We start from the raw sequence: 14543 nt of genomic DNA, 5'->3' as shown, positions 1-14543 counted from the left end.
ACCATGAGGATGCTGCTTTCAGGACTATGCAAATGGGAATGGGTGAGGAACAGAGAAAACTTGGGAAATATAATTAAAAAATGTGGGAATAATTAAAGCCATATAGGAACTCACTAACTAATTTTTGGAATTAAAATGAGAACATGTAGAAAGTACTCATATTGACATGGTTCAGTGCATGCATTGTCACGCCTGCACATGTAACTCTGTTATTATCCAACATATAGTTTAGCACCTATAACAAGGAACAACTATGGGTGCCCAGTAGGTGTTGGATGTACATGCTATGGTGATTAAAACTGTCTCATTCTCAGGTGGAAAATGAATGGCAAGCGTTCATGGCACTGAAGCAGCATGTAGCTGTGACAGTGCTAAGCCGATGCCTGGGTAAACAGGTGGCTCAGGCCAAAGTGGAGTCAACCCTGTCTGCAGAGGCAGTTTCAGCAGGACGAGCTGATCAAGCTGCGGCTCAAGCACATCAAGCTGAGGATCAAGATTCACAGGCTGGAAGCAGAGCTCCGAGATAGGGAAGAACGCAGCAGGGACCCCCCTACAGCTCCAGTTTGAACAGCTGCAGGCCCGCGAGGCTGGAGCAGAAAAAGAAGCTGAAAAGCAAAGTGAGGAATTGTTAAAGCTGCAGAACAAGATCAGCCAGCAGCTTGGAGGTAGGTTAACAGAATCCACAGCTACATTTTCAATGCTAAGTTCTTTTGTGGCTTCAGGGAATATCATCAGTATTGTGCTTTTTTCTGTATCAGCTCCTGTCAAACATAAAGGAGAAGCTGTTCTGGACCCAGATGGAGGTTCAGGCCAAGCGAGAGCAGCTGGCCGAAGTGGAGGCCTCGGTGGCCAGGAAGAGAGACCTCCTGACCAGGACCAAGCAGGCACGCAACAGCCTGCAGAGAGACCAACCTGAGGCTAAAGGAGTGTCGTGGATTACTGGGGAACAGGGTCCTGCTGCGGGACTTTGAGGACACCGTGGACGCCTCCGACCGCCTGGAGGAGCAACTGGAGAATCTGAAGTGTCGGCAAGCTGAGATTGTCTTCAGCTGTGGCAGATGGAAGAAGAAGCTGGAGACAGCTTAATGAATGAATGAGAAAAAGACTGAATTGACATCTCAAAGTGAAATCAGACGACACAGTATCAGAGGTTAAAGGTCGCTGATTAACATATTGTATTAATCCATACAGAAAAAGAAATACTTTACACACTCTAACTATTTCTTGGCGAACAATGGCCAAGAGCCGTCTCCACCTTAAATCTTGAAGTCACCATGAGGATGATAAAATGGTTAACAGAGAGTTTAGATGAACAGATAAAGTTGTAAAGGAATGGACGACATTTAGGGTAAAGCTCTAATTCACTTTCTTGCAAAGAGAAAAATGAGAGGATCTTTGCCACTCACATGTTTATGTGCTCTGCATGGAGCTATGGGCAGGAAGCAGCTTAGCTTAGCTTAGCATAAAGAATGGAAACAGAGGGAGACAGAGAGTCTGGCTTAGTGCAAAGTTCTCGTGTTTAAATTGTACACACAAAGCTATAGAAAAATAAGTGGGGTTTTTTTCAGCGTTAATTTTGAACAAACAACTAACTAGTAATCACCAACCAGACATGAAAATAATCTTGTCATCATCTGAAAGTTTTCTAAAGTGAACTATTACTTTAATTGAAACGTGATTCTAACCATCTCTGGCACATTATCTCACTTTACCATAACACTGAGCTTTTTGTGGTGAATGCATATTCAAATTAATAAAAATAAACATTAAGAAACTACTGAACACAGTTTCACTTTTGTCTCATCATGAGATGCAGAGATCATAAGATCCTCTGTGAGGAATTCACACAGAGGAAAGTGCTTCACCACGTCAGGTATAGCATGCTGTTTTCACTTTTAGTCAGGAGATGGCACTATTGCACAATGCCATTTATTCAGACACCTGAGAGGAGAATTCACAGTATGGATGAGTATTTGTAGATGTGCATAATTCTTAGCCACTGAAAACCAAATCATTTATCAAAGTTTGCAGAGAGAGCAGAAATACATATTACTTGCAGCAGAAAAACAATGGATGTATCAAATTTATGTATACAATAAATTAATATGTATAGTTAACCTATTATTAAAATGTATCTACTGGTTAAATGTAGTAATCAATAATAAAAGCACTTATCTAGATGACTAAAAAATAAAATATTTTTGAAAATGAGACAGAAATAAATGAAACTCCCCCCACATCTAGTAGATATCCATTATCAGACAGTTTTCTAACCTATTACTGTGAAAATGAAAAGACAGTATATTTGTATCTAAACATGAGGAAACACATAGGGATTACAAATACAATACATACTGTCATCACCTGTACTCCAAACCTCACATCCTTCACACCACACTATGGTTCTCCAAAAGTACCCGACTCTGAAATCCGTCCCGCACTGGATCACAGGCATATCAGAGTATCACATTTGAGACTTCTTCCTCAGGTGCTTTGAATGTCCAGCTTGTCCAGCAGAGTCCCGAACCATGGCTGGGACGAGTCCACACAGAATTCTTCTTTATTTTTAAGGCTGATACTGTGAATCAAAAGACATATATTTTAAATATAGTGTGTAATGCATATTTTGTATAACTGCAAAAGCTTACCATGTTCATGGAAGGATTACAGAGTGGGCCTACTAGGCACAGGCCAGAGCTTCCATTTGAAGTGACTGTTAGATTTCTTGTTGAAAAGTCAAACAACTAAAAAGAGACACAAAATGACTACAAAGAGACTAAATTTATTTACCCAATTACAAACAGAAGAAAATGGCCACAAAATAAAGAGACTTAAAAATACTGCAAAGAGATGCAAAGTCAACAACAAACTCACACAAAATGACTACAAAGACACATGTCTGTGTCCAGGAGCCAACTGTCTCATAATCCACCCATGACCATGTTACATCACTGCTTGTCTTCATTGGAACTGATCCTAAATTGACAAATACTAAAGTTGTGCAATGATTTAAAATGATATCAATCAATGTCTGACATTGAAATTAACAGTAAGTGTGAAAGAGTTGGTGTCATAGTACTAGCGGTCTTACTGAAGGAGGACAGGGCAGCCGATTGATTGGACATGCATCCTCAGGGATTGTACGTCCTTTGAGTCAATGTTGTTCCAGTTTTCAGTGGGAAGGCATCTCATGCAAACCACTGCTGTACAAAATAAACCTTTAATCAGTAACTTAACACAAACTACACTTTTTCAGTTACTAAATTACATATACAGTCTCTTGCTATCACATTATGCTATGCTTCTGGTCCCAGTCTACTTTATGTCAATACACTTTATCTGAATTTCCAGAAATATGCATTTCCTGACTTTACCAGTGGTGTTCCACTCTGCTTTACTGTCATATGCCACTTCTTAGTGATATGTTATATTGCTGCTCTTCTTAGCATATGCCACATGAAAACTGTATGTCATGGTATGCTTGCTATACACTCACTTAGCTCTGCCAGTTTAGCCACCATAGTTTATGACAATACTCTAGAGTATCCTAGATTTGAGAGCCTCTGGTTTAACTAATGTTAGCTAAGCAACTCTAACTACCGTGTGATACTGTGATATCTGCTGCTGATTCTGACATTTTTGCAAGAGAGCGTCATGTCCAGCAACAGCAAGAGCCATCTTTAATGTTATCAGTAACACCTGAGTCCTTCCTACTTTGACAAGTTGAAATGAAACCTCTGACTAGATTAGCATCATAACAGCTTGCAGATGTAATAGCACTGTAGTACTAATAGTGCGTCTTTACTGGCACTACTGTAGAATTGAAAGCAGACACATACATAAAGTCCAAAGTGATGGCCTGTTTTTGGCCAAAAGCATGTCTTCACCAACCACACAATGTAATGTTACCATAAATTTAGAAATCCAGTAGAAAAACAAGGCTTTTATTTTGAAAATGGCAATAGCTGGACTCTCTAAACTTTCATCTGCAAATTTTGCAAGGAGCTTTTGACCCACAGGTTAGCCCCAAACCCTGTCAACTCTTAGAAACAGCCCTGACAGTAACAAGTGGCCCAGTGACAAAATGTTACCCTGGACACACATCAACCTACAGGTTTTATACAGTACCTGCTGGTGGAACATCTCCCAGTGGAACATCAGCAACATACCATTTTCATGTGGCGCACAGCAGCAATACACCAAATGTCAGCAGCAGCAAGAATTAACCAATCATCATAAGGCCAATATGTACATACTACTGGTCAAAAGTTTTGTGGAAGTACATTAAAGGAAGTTGATGCGAACAATTCATATAGGTGCCGTAACATTTGTTTACTACTTTATTGCATCATTGGGACAGTATCTTACTGCAGGAGCTAGTACTGTGTAAAACCAGATAAAAAGGCAAGAAAAGGCCATTAACAAAGGAAGTCAGACAAGTTTGTTAGGGTTTCATCCCACAGCAAGATAATGACCCAAAACATACCTCCATCAGTGTGACAGTGGCATGTCCAAGCTAAAGCAGGATGGCCTGTTGCTCCAAATGCTATAAATTGTCTGTCCATACATTACATGAAGACTACTGTGCATTCATGGTAAAACTCACCTACTACATGTTGGATTTCTGCTCGCTGGAGTGCTCCTTCCTCCCTCTTACGAAGGGGTAAGTGTTGCTCACGTAGAAAGTCAAAATGTAATGTATCGGTTTTTACTTCTGACAGGCTTGGAGGCCCTTCCTCAATCACAGGTACATACTGTTGGCTGGGGGATAGGTAAGTAATACATCCTTATTAACAAGTCAGCTTACAGGAAACGATTACTGATGTTACATTTAGGTCACATCCATCAGAGCACCGGGGGTATCAGCAAGGGAATGGCTAACATCTGATAAGCTTCAGAAACATCGAGTGTTAGCAAGTATTTTAAACCTATTGACACTGATTCTGGATATGTTGCTGATACACTGTTTAAATGTCATTTTTGATTAATGTGATAGCTCTGTATTTTTTTATTTTCTTACTGTGAGTTCAGACAGAATAAGAATCTCACTTTAGAAGCAGCACTGTCGCCTACAAAGTCAACAGAGGGAACAAATGTGTGTCTATCAGCTTCAGGAACATACACAGATGAGAGGAAGAAGAGAAACTGGAGCATAATAACACAAAGGCTTCCACAGGCTGACTAGTACTCTCCAAGACCTCCCAGTAAAACCTGGGCAAATAAAACAAAACTATCTGTCTGGTTAGACTCTGCTAGAGGTACATCAGATTTCTTTTAGACAGATATTATCATGGAACTTACTGAAGAGCAAAATCAAGGTATGCTGAGAGGCTAGATGCAGCCACACAGACCTCCCTGCCATCCATCAGTGTCTCACTGAAAAACAAGGGTTAGAGCCAGTTCAGTTTGCAGCAAAGGGCAGAAAAATACATTGTGCCAATATTACCACACATGGAGGAAAAATCACGGAAGAAACTTTTACATTAACTGTTATTTCAGAAAAAATTGTGAATGGTGCTCAGTTCACTGTCTATCTCTCTCTCTCTCTCTCTCTCACACACACACACATATGGCACTCACATGAATTCACTTGAGCTACACCTTTCATTGGGGGGCCAAATCCTTATGCTTTTGACTGTAGAGGGTTCAGCTGGAGGTTTCTTCTCGCTCTCTTGGCAGCGGCATCCATGGACAACTTGAAGGAGATAAAAGACGACTTTTACACATTGTGTTTGTGCTGCATGGAACTGTAATGATAAGTCAGTTACTACTAATGAGTTCTTTTTTTTTCATAGAAAAAATGCAGAGAATGTAATAGTTCTATGCTGCTTTTCTGGGTCTTACATTATAGTAAATTGATTATTGGGTTTTGTGCTGTTGGTTGGAGTCTCTAATTGTGGAAGTAGCATTGAAACAACTGTAAAAAGGACACATTTACAAACTGTTTGTTAGTGCCCGCCCAAAATGATCCTCCAGTTTCTCCAGCAATGTCTCCAACAGCGGCTGGCCCCAACACGAAACATTATCACCCTCCAGGTTGACACTGTGAGATAACAGAGAGAAATAAGTATCATTATTCTTTATATAGCAATGTGGTTCTGCACACAATTGAAGGAGAATGGATATGAGTTTCCATGTTTCCAGTTTCCACGATATCTGCTAATCACTGTCATAAGGAGAAAATTGCAGTCTCTTTATCCATCTATGTCAATTTATGTTAAATACTGAATTCTGCCAACTTAAGCTGGATCTGTTTGTAATCTCAGTCCAAACACATCCATGTTAGAATAGCATAAAGTGAAACTGTTGTGAAAAATAGTTGTAGAATCCTTACTAAATAAGGACAGGACAGAGAAATGGCTGCATCTTCACATTTAGGGATTGAACAGCCTTTGGGTCAATATCCTCCATGTTGATCCTGAGGTTGCACCATTCACAAATCTGAGCCACTGTGAAGCCACATGAGACAAACCAGTAATCTATGAAATGCATCACAGTAACTGTCATCATGTTACATGAAAAAATGTTCTTTCAAGACTCACATCTGTCTTTTAAATTATTCAGGCCACGACCGGAATTCTCTTTTTTTTCCTCGTTGGGAATGGTTTCAGAGGTAGGCTGTGGAGTAGTGGAGTCCAGTGGAGGAGGAGATGTGATAGGAGGCTCTTCAATCTGTTCTACTTCAATTGCAGGATTAGACGAGTGGCTGTGGGTTGGACAAGTAGTATATCCTTCAATCAACTTATAGGAAAATATATATCATCAATAAGGAAATGGGTGACATCAAATTAAAAAAAAACTTACACAATCACTGCAACAGTTATATTACAGAACACATTGAGCTTTATATTATAGCTTAGGATAAAAATGTTCTATGACTTGCTAAACAGAATTAATTGAATTGGAGGAAGTGGAGTTAAGTTGATGAAGTAATGGAGTGTAGCTGGATAGGAACATTTTCACTGCAACATTTAAAGTGAGAGTATGTAACTTTTGAAAGAAGAAACAACAGGTCTCCTCTTAAAATACGTTTTTGATGCTGCATCTGCATCAGGCCTAAATGTTACCTAGCTTTCGATGTGACATTACTGACTCAGTCCACTGACGTTATTACTCTTCTCTACTTGTGCTATTGGTATTTACAATTTTTTTATGATTTACCATCATTTTGTAATTGTCACTTGTGGCCTCAGAGGATACTGCTCCAGCAAAGTTACATGGACTCACTTTAGAAATATCTCAAAACAAAGGAAAATACATTTTCTAATTCTTATCTTAATTCTACGTTTTCAAAGAAAAAGACATTAAAAGAGAAGTTTAATAGACAATGGACAAATCTGTGCTGAGCTGGTGATGAGAACATATAGCTGATGAGATTTACTATGAGTCCGGTTTCAGAGAGTACAGACTTGGCCTACCTTAAATTTTGTTCGCCAATAAATTCTAAGAGACTGATTGAAGTCACACAAACCTCTGTACCATCCATCATTGTCTCACTAGAAAACAAGAGCAAAGACTTACTCAACTGCAAAACATTTTGTTCATCTGTTTACAGCCATGCTAGCAACTCCATGAGGTTATATTGTAACAGTGCTTTTGCTAAATACTGGCATCAGCATGCTAACATGCTCACAACGATAATGCTAACAAACTGGCAAGATATTTTTAACATATTCACCATCTTAGCTTAGCATGTTAGCACGCTAACAGTTGTTAATTAACACCAATTACAAAACACAGGTGAGGCCAATGGTAAAATTTTAATCATTTTAAAATATTTTAAGTTATGTATGTTGTATGTATGTATGTTATCATATGCACACACCCTCTCAAAATTTCACTTGCACACACACACACACACAGTACTCACATGAACTCAGTTGAGCTACATGTTTCGGTGGGGAGCCAAATCATTACACTCATTACTGTGGAGGGTTCAGCTGGCTGTTTTATATTTTCCTTTTTGCAGCGACATCCTTGATGGTGTTCAAAGACAATATTCAACTGACATTATTTATAGATTGTGGATCATATGTTCTCCATAATAATAATAATAAAAAAGATTTACTTAAAAAGATATTTTAAGTATGAGTAATTACTGGACATCAGTTTGTTGGGAACTGGTGAAACCACATTTAGAATAATATAAAATTAAACATTATTATCAGTGTTCTCCTCATAGCAGTGTAAAACAAACAACCACCAAAACACTAATCTGTATTAGATAACTTAGCTTCACAGCAGGTTCAATCAATATTAGAAAATGGCTCTCACCTTGCCCAGGTAGAACTATGGGGGCCATCACTGGTAACACAGTGTCACTGGAGTCCTGAGTGACAATGTTCAGTAGGTCTGGATGGGTTGTCTGTTGAGGCAGTTGGGTTGATTGTGTGGGTGGTTGCGTCAGCTCATCGTCAAAGTAGGTTGTCTCAGTTGTTGGTTGTTCAAACACCTGGGCTGAGTCCCTGTTTGGCTGGGTTGCCTGTTTAGGTAGTTTTGGGGCCTGCTTGCTTGGTTTGGTAGGCTGCTGGGGTAGTTGGGTTGATTGTTTGGGTAGATGAGTTGGTTGTTTGGGTAGCTGGGTTGGCTGCTGGGGTAGTTGGGTTGATTGTTTGGGTAGATGAGTTGGTTGTTTGGGTAGTTGGGTTGGTTGCTTGGGTAGCTGAGTTGGTTGTTTGGGTAGTTGGGTTGGTTGCTTGGGTAGATGAGTTGGTTGTTTGGGTAGTTGGGTTGGTTGCTTGGGTAGATGAGATGGTTGTTTGGTTGGATGAGCTGACTTTGTGGGCAGCTGGGTACCTGGCTTGGAGCTGGTCCATTGAGAGTCATCAGAAATACGCAGACAGAACTCCCCGAAACGCTCAGAATTTTCAGGTTTACGTGTTGTGTGTGTCTTCCATTCTCTGTCTAAACATCACAAGATAATTTTGAATGATGAAGGAACACCGAAAATATAATGAAATGGCATCTGAGTCCTTTTTACTTTGCATAATGCAGGGTTTTCCAGTGTTTTCTGATTGATAACTCTGATTTAAGGTCACACAAACCTAACAATTTAGAGTTGACATAAATTTGTGTACAGCAAACTATTTTCAACAGCATGTAAGGAGTAATGAATTATATAGAAATAATAATTTATTTCTCAACATTTCTTCATGTAATTGTTTTATTTTTAAAAATTAAGAAAATATTAATTTTGTGTCAGTTGACAAAATGAACAGTTCACACAAAAGAAATTAGGAGTTTAAATTTCACCTTGAAAAACCTTGAAAATTGAGTTTTAGTTCAGATTTTCACTGCATATTTTATCAGAACTATAATTGAAACAGAATGAACAGAGTAATATTGTTCTCCATCAAAAACATAATCACATATCCATATCCTATCCCCAGATACAAACCAATTATTAGTATTCCTAGTGATCATATTATACTCTTTCTTGATACTAATTCCTTTCATTGTTATAATACTTCAACAGAGCAGTATGTGTTATTCATTTTTGAAGGTAATAATGCAAACAGCCTGAAAACATTGTAAAGATTAAACTTTATGCACGAAAGTCTGTAAAAAGATTAACAGTTCAACTCACTCGCTTCAGTTGGTTGGAGCAGAAGAGTCATCAAAAGCAGTTTACTGACGATGAAAAGGACCATCGTGGATCTGGATCATTCCACCAACATTTCAATCAGGCTGTTAGGACAGTGTGTTCTTAATCTTAAAAGATGTCAATAATCTGATTATTCAGCAGGAAGGAAGTTCTGAAGCTGAAGATTTGGTCTAACGGTGTGTTGCAACAGGAAAACAGTTCCTCGCCCACCAGAGTACTCACATCTAGCTGTTGGTATGAGTTGATGTTACTCAACATGCACTACACTTTGACAAAAAATGGAAATTCTGTTGCCACAACACAGGTTGGCTCCATGGATTCATGCTGTTGATGCCAAATTCTGACCCCATCATCTGTCGGCCTCAGCAGAAATCCAGATTCATCAAACCAGGCTACATTTTTCCAGTCTGTAGCTGTATAGTTGTGATGAGCCGGTGCTGCTTCAGCCTCAGATTTCTGACCATGCCACCATTTACCCACTGTTTAAAAATCCTTCTATGGATCCTTCTGTGTCAGGTATTTTCAGACGCATCTCTAAGCTGCCTTTTGAGCCAAGGTTTTAGGGGGAAAAATGGTCTCTGTCTGTCTGCCTTTTGGATGGGGGGTTGTGTTAAAAGAGCTGCTGCTGAGGTGCTGGGAGTCATCTGTCCAGAGGCTGTAGTGACCTCTGAGGAGGTCAGTCGCAGCTCAGGAGCAGGACTAGCTTGAGTTGTCTCATCCAAGTCTCTGATATATGTAAATATAAAATACATGTCAGTGCAAGACCAGGTTGTAAAACCTTTGATGCCAAATACTCTCTTACATAAAGAGTGGCATCCTTTATGTTAGCTTTTAGTCCAAGAGCAGCTAAAGATCCAGAACTTACGAGACAAGTGGACCGACAGCAGAAAAGTAGATTTCCACATCCATACACACTTCCTTGTCTGGAAACGTCAAGCTAGCAGGTAAAAAATCAGACATATGCAAACATTACCAGTGCTATTAGCAGTTAAAAATGCTTCCACTATTAACATTATCCCACCACTGACTTACATTATCTTAGGTTTACATCCTGGTGCAGGAGGTCTGAGTTCTATATGTGACAGCTGTGAAGGGTCTAAGTCTTTCTGTTGCATATTTGTGTAGTTGCACTGACAGTCACGTTGACTTTTGGTCTTGTTGATGGAGTGAGTTTCATGCAGTGTGAGGTTGCTCTCCCTGCTCACTGTCAGACAGAATGCGACGTGAACTTTTTGCGATTATGTACAGTGTGAATGGAGAGACCACATTAAGACCTGAGCTTAGAGGATATCCACAGCAGAGACAGACCTACCTTCAGCTGTTGTGTTGGTGTTGTTGGGTTTATTAGCGGTGATGGTGACTGACTGTACAGCTGATGTCCAGTTCATATCAGATGGAGGCTGAATACAAAACTCAGCAGAGCCGTCAGTGCTTCTCCTCTCTACAAACACTGCAAATGAAAACCCAGTCAAGCTTTAATAGCACGTGCTGAATTTTACTGCCAATTCCGTAACACATTAATCCTCTGAAGGCAACAAAGTGAGAAATGGAAAAACCATGAGGCCAAATGACAACATCTGAATTTATAGCATTATTTACATTATTAATGTTTGTGGTTAAAACAGCAAATGGAAGCTTCTCTTACCTGATAAAGGATGTGGTTGTAAAAAGAAGCCGACCCAGACGATGTTGAGGAGAGCCACAGTGATCTGGACAGTCCACTGCATGTTTCTATCTGCTGATGTACCTTCACTCTGTCTTTACTGAGAACAGCTACTGACACACTGTGTGTTTGCAGGTGTGTTTGTGTTGCAGTATGTGGAGAGATGTGTAATTAATCATGTAACCACAAAACCAACAGTACATACTGTGCAGAACGTGTGATTGGCTTTCACATTAACAGAACACACTCTGTATCCCACACTGATGTTGTTTCATTATTACCTGATGTTTTTTTATACATTTTTAATAAACACAAATACAGCATCTGTCTGTCTGTACATCAGCTGAGTCTGTCTGTCTTTCCAAAACTCATGATCATACAGCAGGAGGAGGACTGGAATGAAGACGTCAGACGATTCCCCAAACCAGCAGTCAGTGGTTATTATATGAAATAGACTTGAACACACCATATTTCACTGCTCCACACATATAACGTTAACTTCATTCATTGCCAGCAGGGGGACCTAGAGGGAGAGCTCTGCAAAGATGACTGAATGAATGTCGTAGAACCTCCCTGACAAGAACTAGTTTGTTGACGTCTTAACAGTTCTGATCTTTTTAAGGTAGATTTTGAAAAGCTGTACTTTATTTTAGTTTATAAGTAAGTTCCCACTAAACTCATACTGTAACAACTTGAATAAAATGTAATAACTTGTTTCATAGTGCTACACAGAGACACAGGATTAGACTTTGAGGAGTTTTCTTTAACCTGCACTAAAACCTCCCTGTAAACAGCTGTAGGTGAAGCTTTAATAGCTCACATTAACTTACTTTACTTCAGGTTTGGGTTCTGGTGCAGGAGTGGTGTGTGGGTCTTCTGGTTGTATATTTGTCTTGTTACACTGACTGTGTTGAGGACACTGGTTCATGTTAGGTAAGTTGATGTCTTCATGGGGGTTTCTAGGTTCAGATTCTGCAGAAAACAAATGTGAAGTTTGGCAAACAGAGCAAAATGAAATATAAAATATATAAAAGTTACATAGATTTTAAATACTATTTCCCTGTATATTAGGTGTACATTAGAAAATTAGGATATGGAGGTAAAGTGTGAAGAGGACAACAAATAGATGAATTGACTGCTCATCAAGACCTACCTTCAGCTGTTGTGTTGGTGTTGTTGGGTTTATTAGCGGTGATGGTGACTGACTGTACAGCTGATGTCCAGTTCATATCAGATGGAGGCTGAACACAAAATTCAGCAGAGCCGTCAGTGCTTCTCCTCTCTACAAACACTGCAAATCAACATAAATCATCTGATGACTGACACAGGCTTAAAACATACTACACATAAATGCTTTAGCAACTATTATGAACACTTTACATTTAAAACCAATAAAGTGCAATGAAAACACCTCTTAGAGCTTCTCTTACCTAAAAACGGATCAGGCTGTAAAAAGAAGACAATCCATACAACGTTCAGGAGAGAAACAATGATCTGGACAGTCCACTGCATGTTTCTGTCTGCTGATAAAACCTCACTCTGTGCTGAAAACACCTGCTGGCACACAGAAAGATGTCAGAGCTTTTATTTGTGGGTTTGTGCATGTTGTTCTGAAATTAATCATTTAACCACAAAACCAGCAGAGCATCTGCTCATGTCCTTTTGTTTTGTTAGTATCACATTGTTGAATTGAATGTTATGACTATTCTTCACAAAATGGTATTTAAAGTCCAACTGAAACTACATTTTTGTCTTTTGCCACTTGCCTGAGATGGAAATAAGAATTCCAAACTAAGAAATTGATAGTTTCTATGTTCTGAATCTGGGCCTAATTATCTCATGTTTTTAGGTGTAAATGATTGAGCGTATCCTGCCACTGCAAACAGCTGCTGCAATGTAATCCAATTGGTAACTGTCCAAATTAAAGAACGTCCTCTAAAGTGCTTGTTTTTGTCACTGACAGGCTCAGATTGTTATTTTGCGTGTCTGACAACATTATGAATAGGATTCCTACAGAGACAGACCATTTAATTGAAAAGTAGGATCATTTTTAACCAGAAACATCACTATATACCACGTCCAGACTCCATTGAAAATGTTGTGAGGTCACAGTAACCTTGACCTTTGACCATTAAAATTCTGGGGTGGCTGTGGCCCAGGAGGTGGAGCTGGACGCTCACTACAAATGGTCAGTGGTTTGATCTCCAGCTCTACCAGTCCATATGAAGGTGTGCAAATGTGACCTGTACTGTAAAGTGCCCATGACCAGAAAAGCACTATGTAAGTGCAGTCCATTTACCATTTACCGTAGTGCTAGCCTGCCTCGATTGATTGTTATTGAGTGGCACTATTAACTCTTGTAAAGGATGTAAATACTTCTTTCACCATCAAGAGTCCCAAAACAACACAAACAAACTAACTGATCAAGGCAGCAGCAATTCAGCAGCTCCTGTGTTCTGCTTGATAAAAGTGTTGTTTTTGTCAATGGACTCTGGTAGTGATTTACAGTGATGTTTCTAGTTGAACAAAAAGGATCTTACTCTTTAATAAAAAGCTCTATCTCTGTACGAATCCTATCCACAATGTTTTCAGATTCTTATAATAACAACCTGAGCCTGTCAGTGACAAAAACAAGCACTTTAGTGGACGTACTCTCCCACTGGATTCCATTGCAGCAGCTGTTCACAGTGGCTGGGTATGCTGTCCATGCTCAGTATTGCAAAGATTCCAGTTATTTACACCAAATATAATCATTTACAGCTAAAAACACGTGAAAATAAGGCCTGGGTTCAAAAATACCAGGGCACAAATGAGGTTCAACCTGAGTAAATTATGAATTAATAATAAATTCAAAATATATTTAAATGACGATAATCTTTTAAGAAATGCCATATCTCCCATGTAATTACAAAATTACTTTCTTGCTTCCTGTTTTATTTCAAAGTCTCTTGTCCTGTCTGGTCTTTGGTGTTTTTACTTCTGGTCTTTGTCTGGTTTTCCCTCATTTTTTCAGCCCCACCTGTGTCTCATTTATAATTATCCCAATGTCAGAGTATTGTCATGTCCTGTGGATGCGTTGGTTGTGAGTCTTGTTAGGTGTCGTGTGTTCCAGTGTTCTCCCGTGTTCTCCCGTGTTCTCCCGTGTTCCCCAGTGTATCCCTGTGTTCCTTTTGGATTTGTTTTGGACCTCTTGCTTTCATGGACTTTTCTTTGCGCCTTTCGCCAGTGAGTTTTTGTTGGTTCGTTTTTTTTTTAATAAATCTTTTGTTTTGTCTA

At 39.3% G+C, this 14543-nt stretch overlaps 1 protein-coding gene across 3 annotated transcripts; it reads right to left on the bottom strand.

The window, feature by feature from the left end:
• Positions 1–1553: 1553 nt before the first annotated feature.
• Positions 1554–10322, bottom strand: LOC108890196 (uncharacterized). 3 transcript variants are annotated; one of them, XM_051067511.1, is made up of 12 exons: positions 9587–10320; positions 8275–8904; positions 7871–7976; positions 7419–7496; positions 6543–6706; positions 6335–6449; positions 5943–6043; positions 5581–5695; positions 5302–5376; positions 4607–4761; positions 3092–3200; positions 1554–2578 (listed from the first exon to the last, which is right to left on the bottom strand). In XM_051067511.1, the coding sequence occupies exons 1-12, from the start codon at positions 9648–9650 to the stop codon at positions 2485–2487; spliced, it is 1806 nt and encodes a 601-aa protein (XP_050923468.1). In that variant the 5' UTR covers positions 9651–10320; the 3' UTR covers positions 1554–2484. The 3 variants fall into 3 exon arrangements, with proteins under 3 accessions (XP_050923468.1, XP_018542537.2, XP_050923469.1); XM_018687021.2 differs by having other exon boundaries at positions 3092–3203; positions 9587–10318; XM_051067512.1 differs by lacking the exon at positions 3092–3200 and having other exon boundaries at positions 9587–10322.
• Between the last annotated feature and the right edge of the window lie 4221 nt (positions 10323–14543).

This window comes from Lates calcarifer, unplaced genomic scaffold, assembly GCF_001640805.2.
Source record: "Lates calcarifer isolate ASB-BC8 unplaced genomic scaffold, TLL_Latcal_v3 _unitig_169_quiver_1121, whole genome shotgun sequence".
NCBI lineage: Eukaryota > Metazoa > Chordata > Actinopteri > Centropomidae > Lates > Lates calcarifer.
The sequence above is the reverse complement of the archived record's forward strand: the minus strand, read 5'-3'. Positions and strand labels throughout refer to the sequence as shown.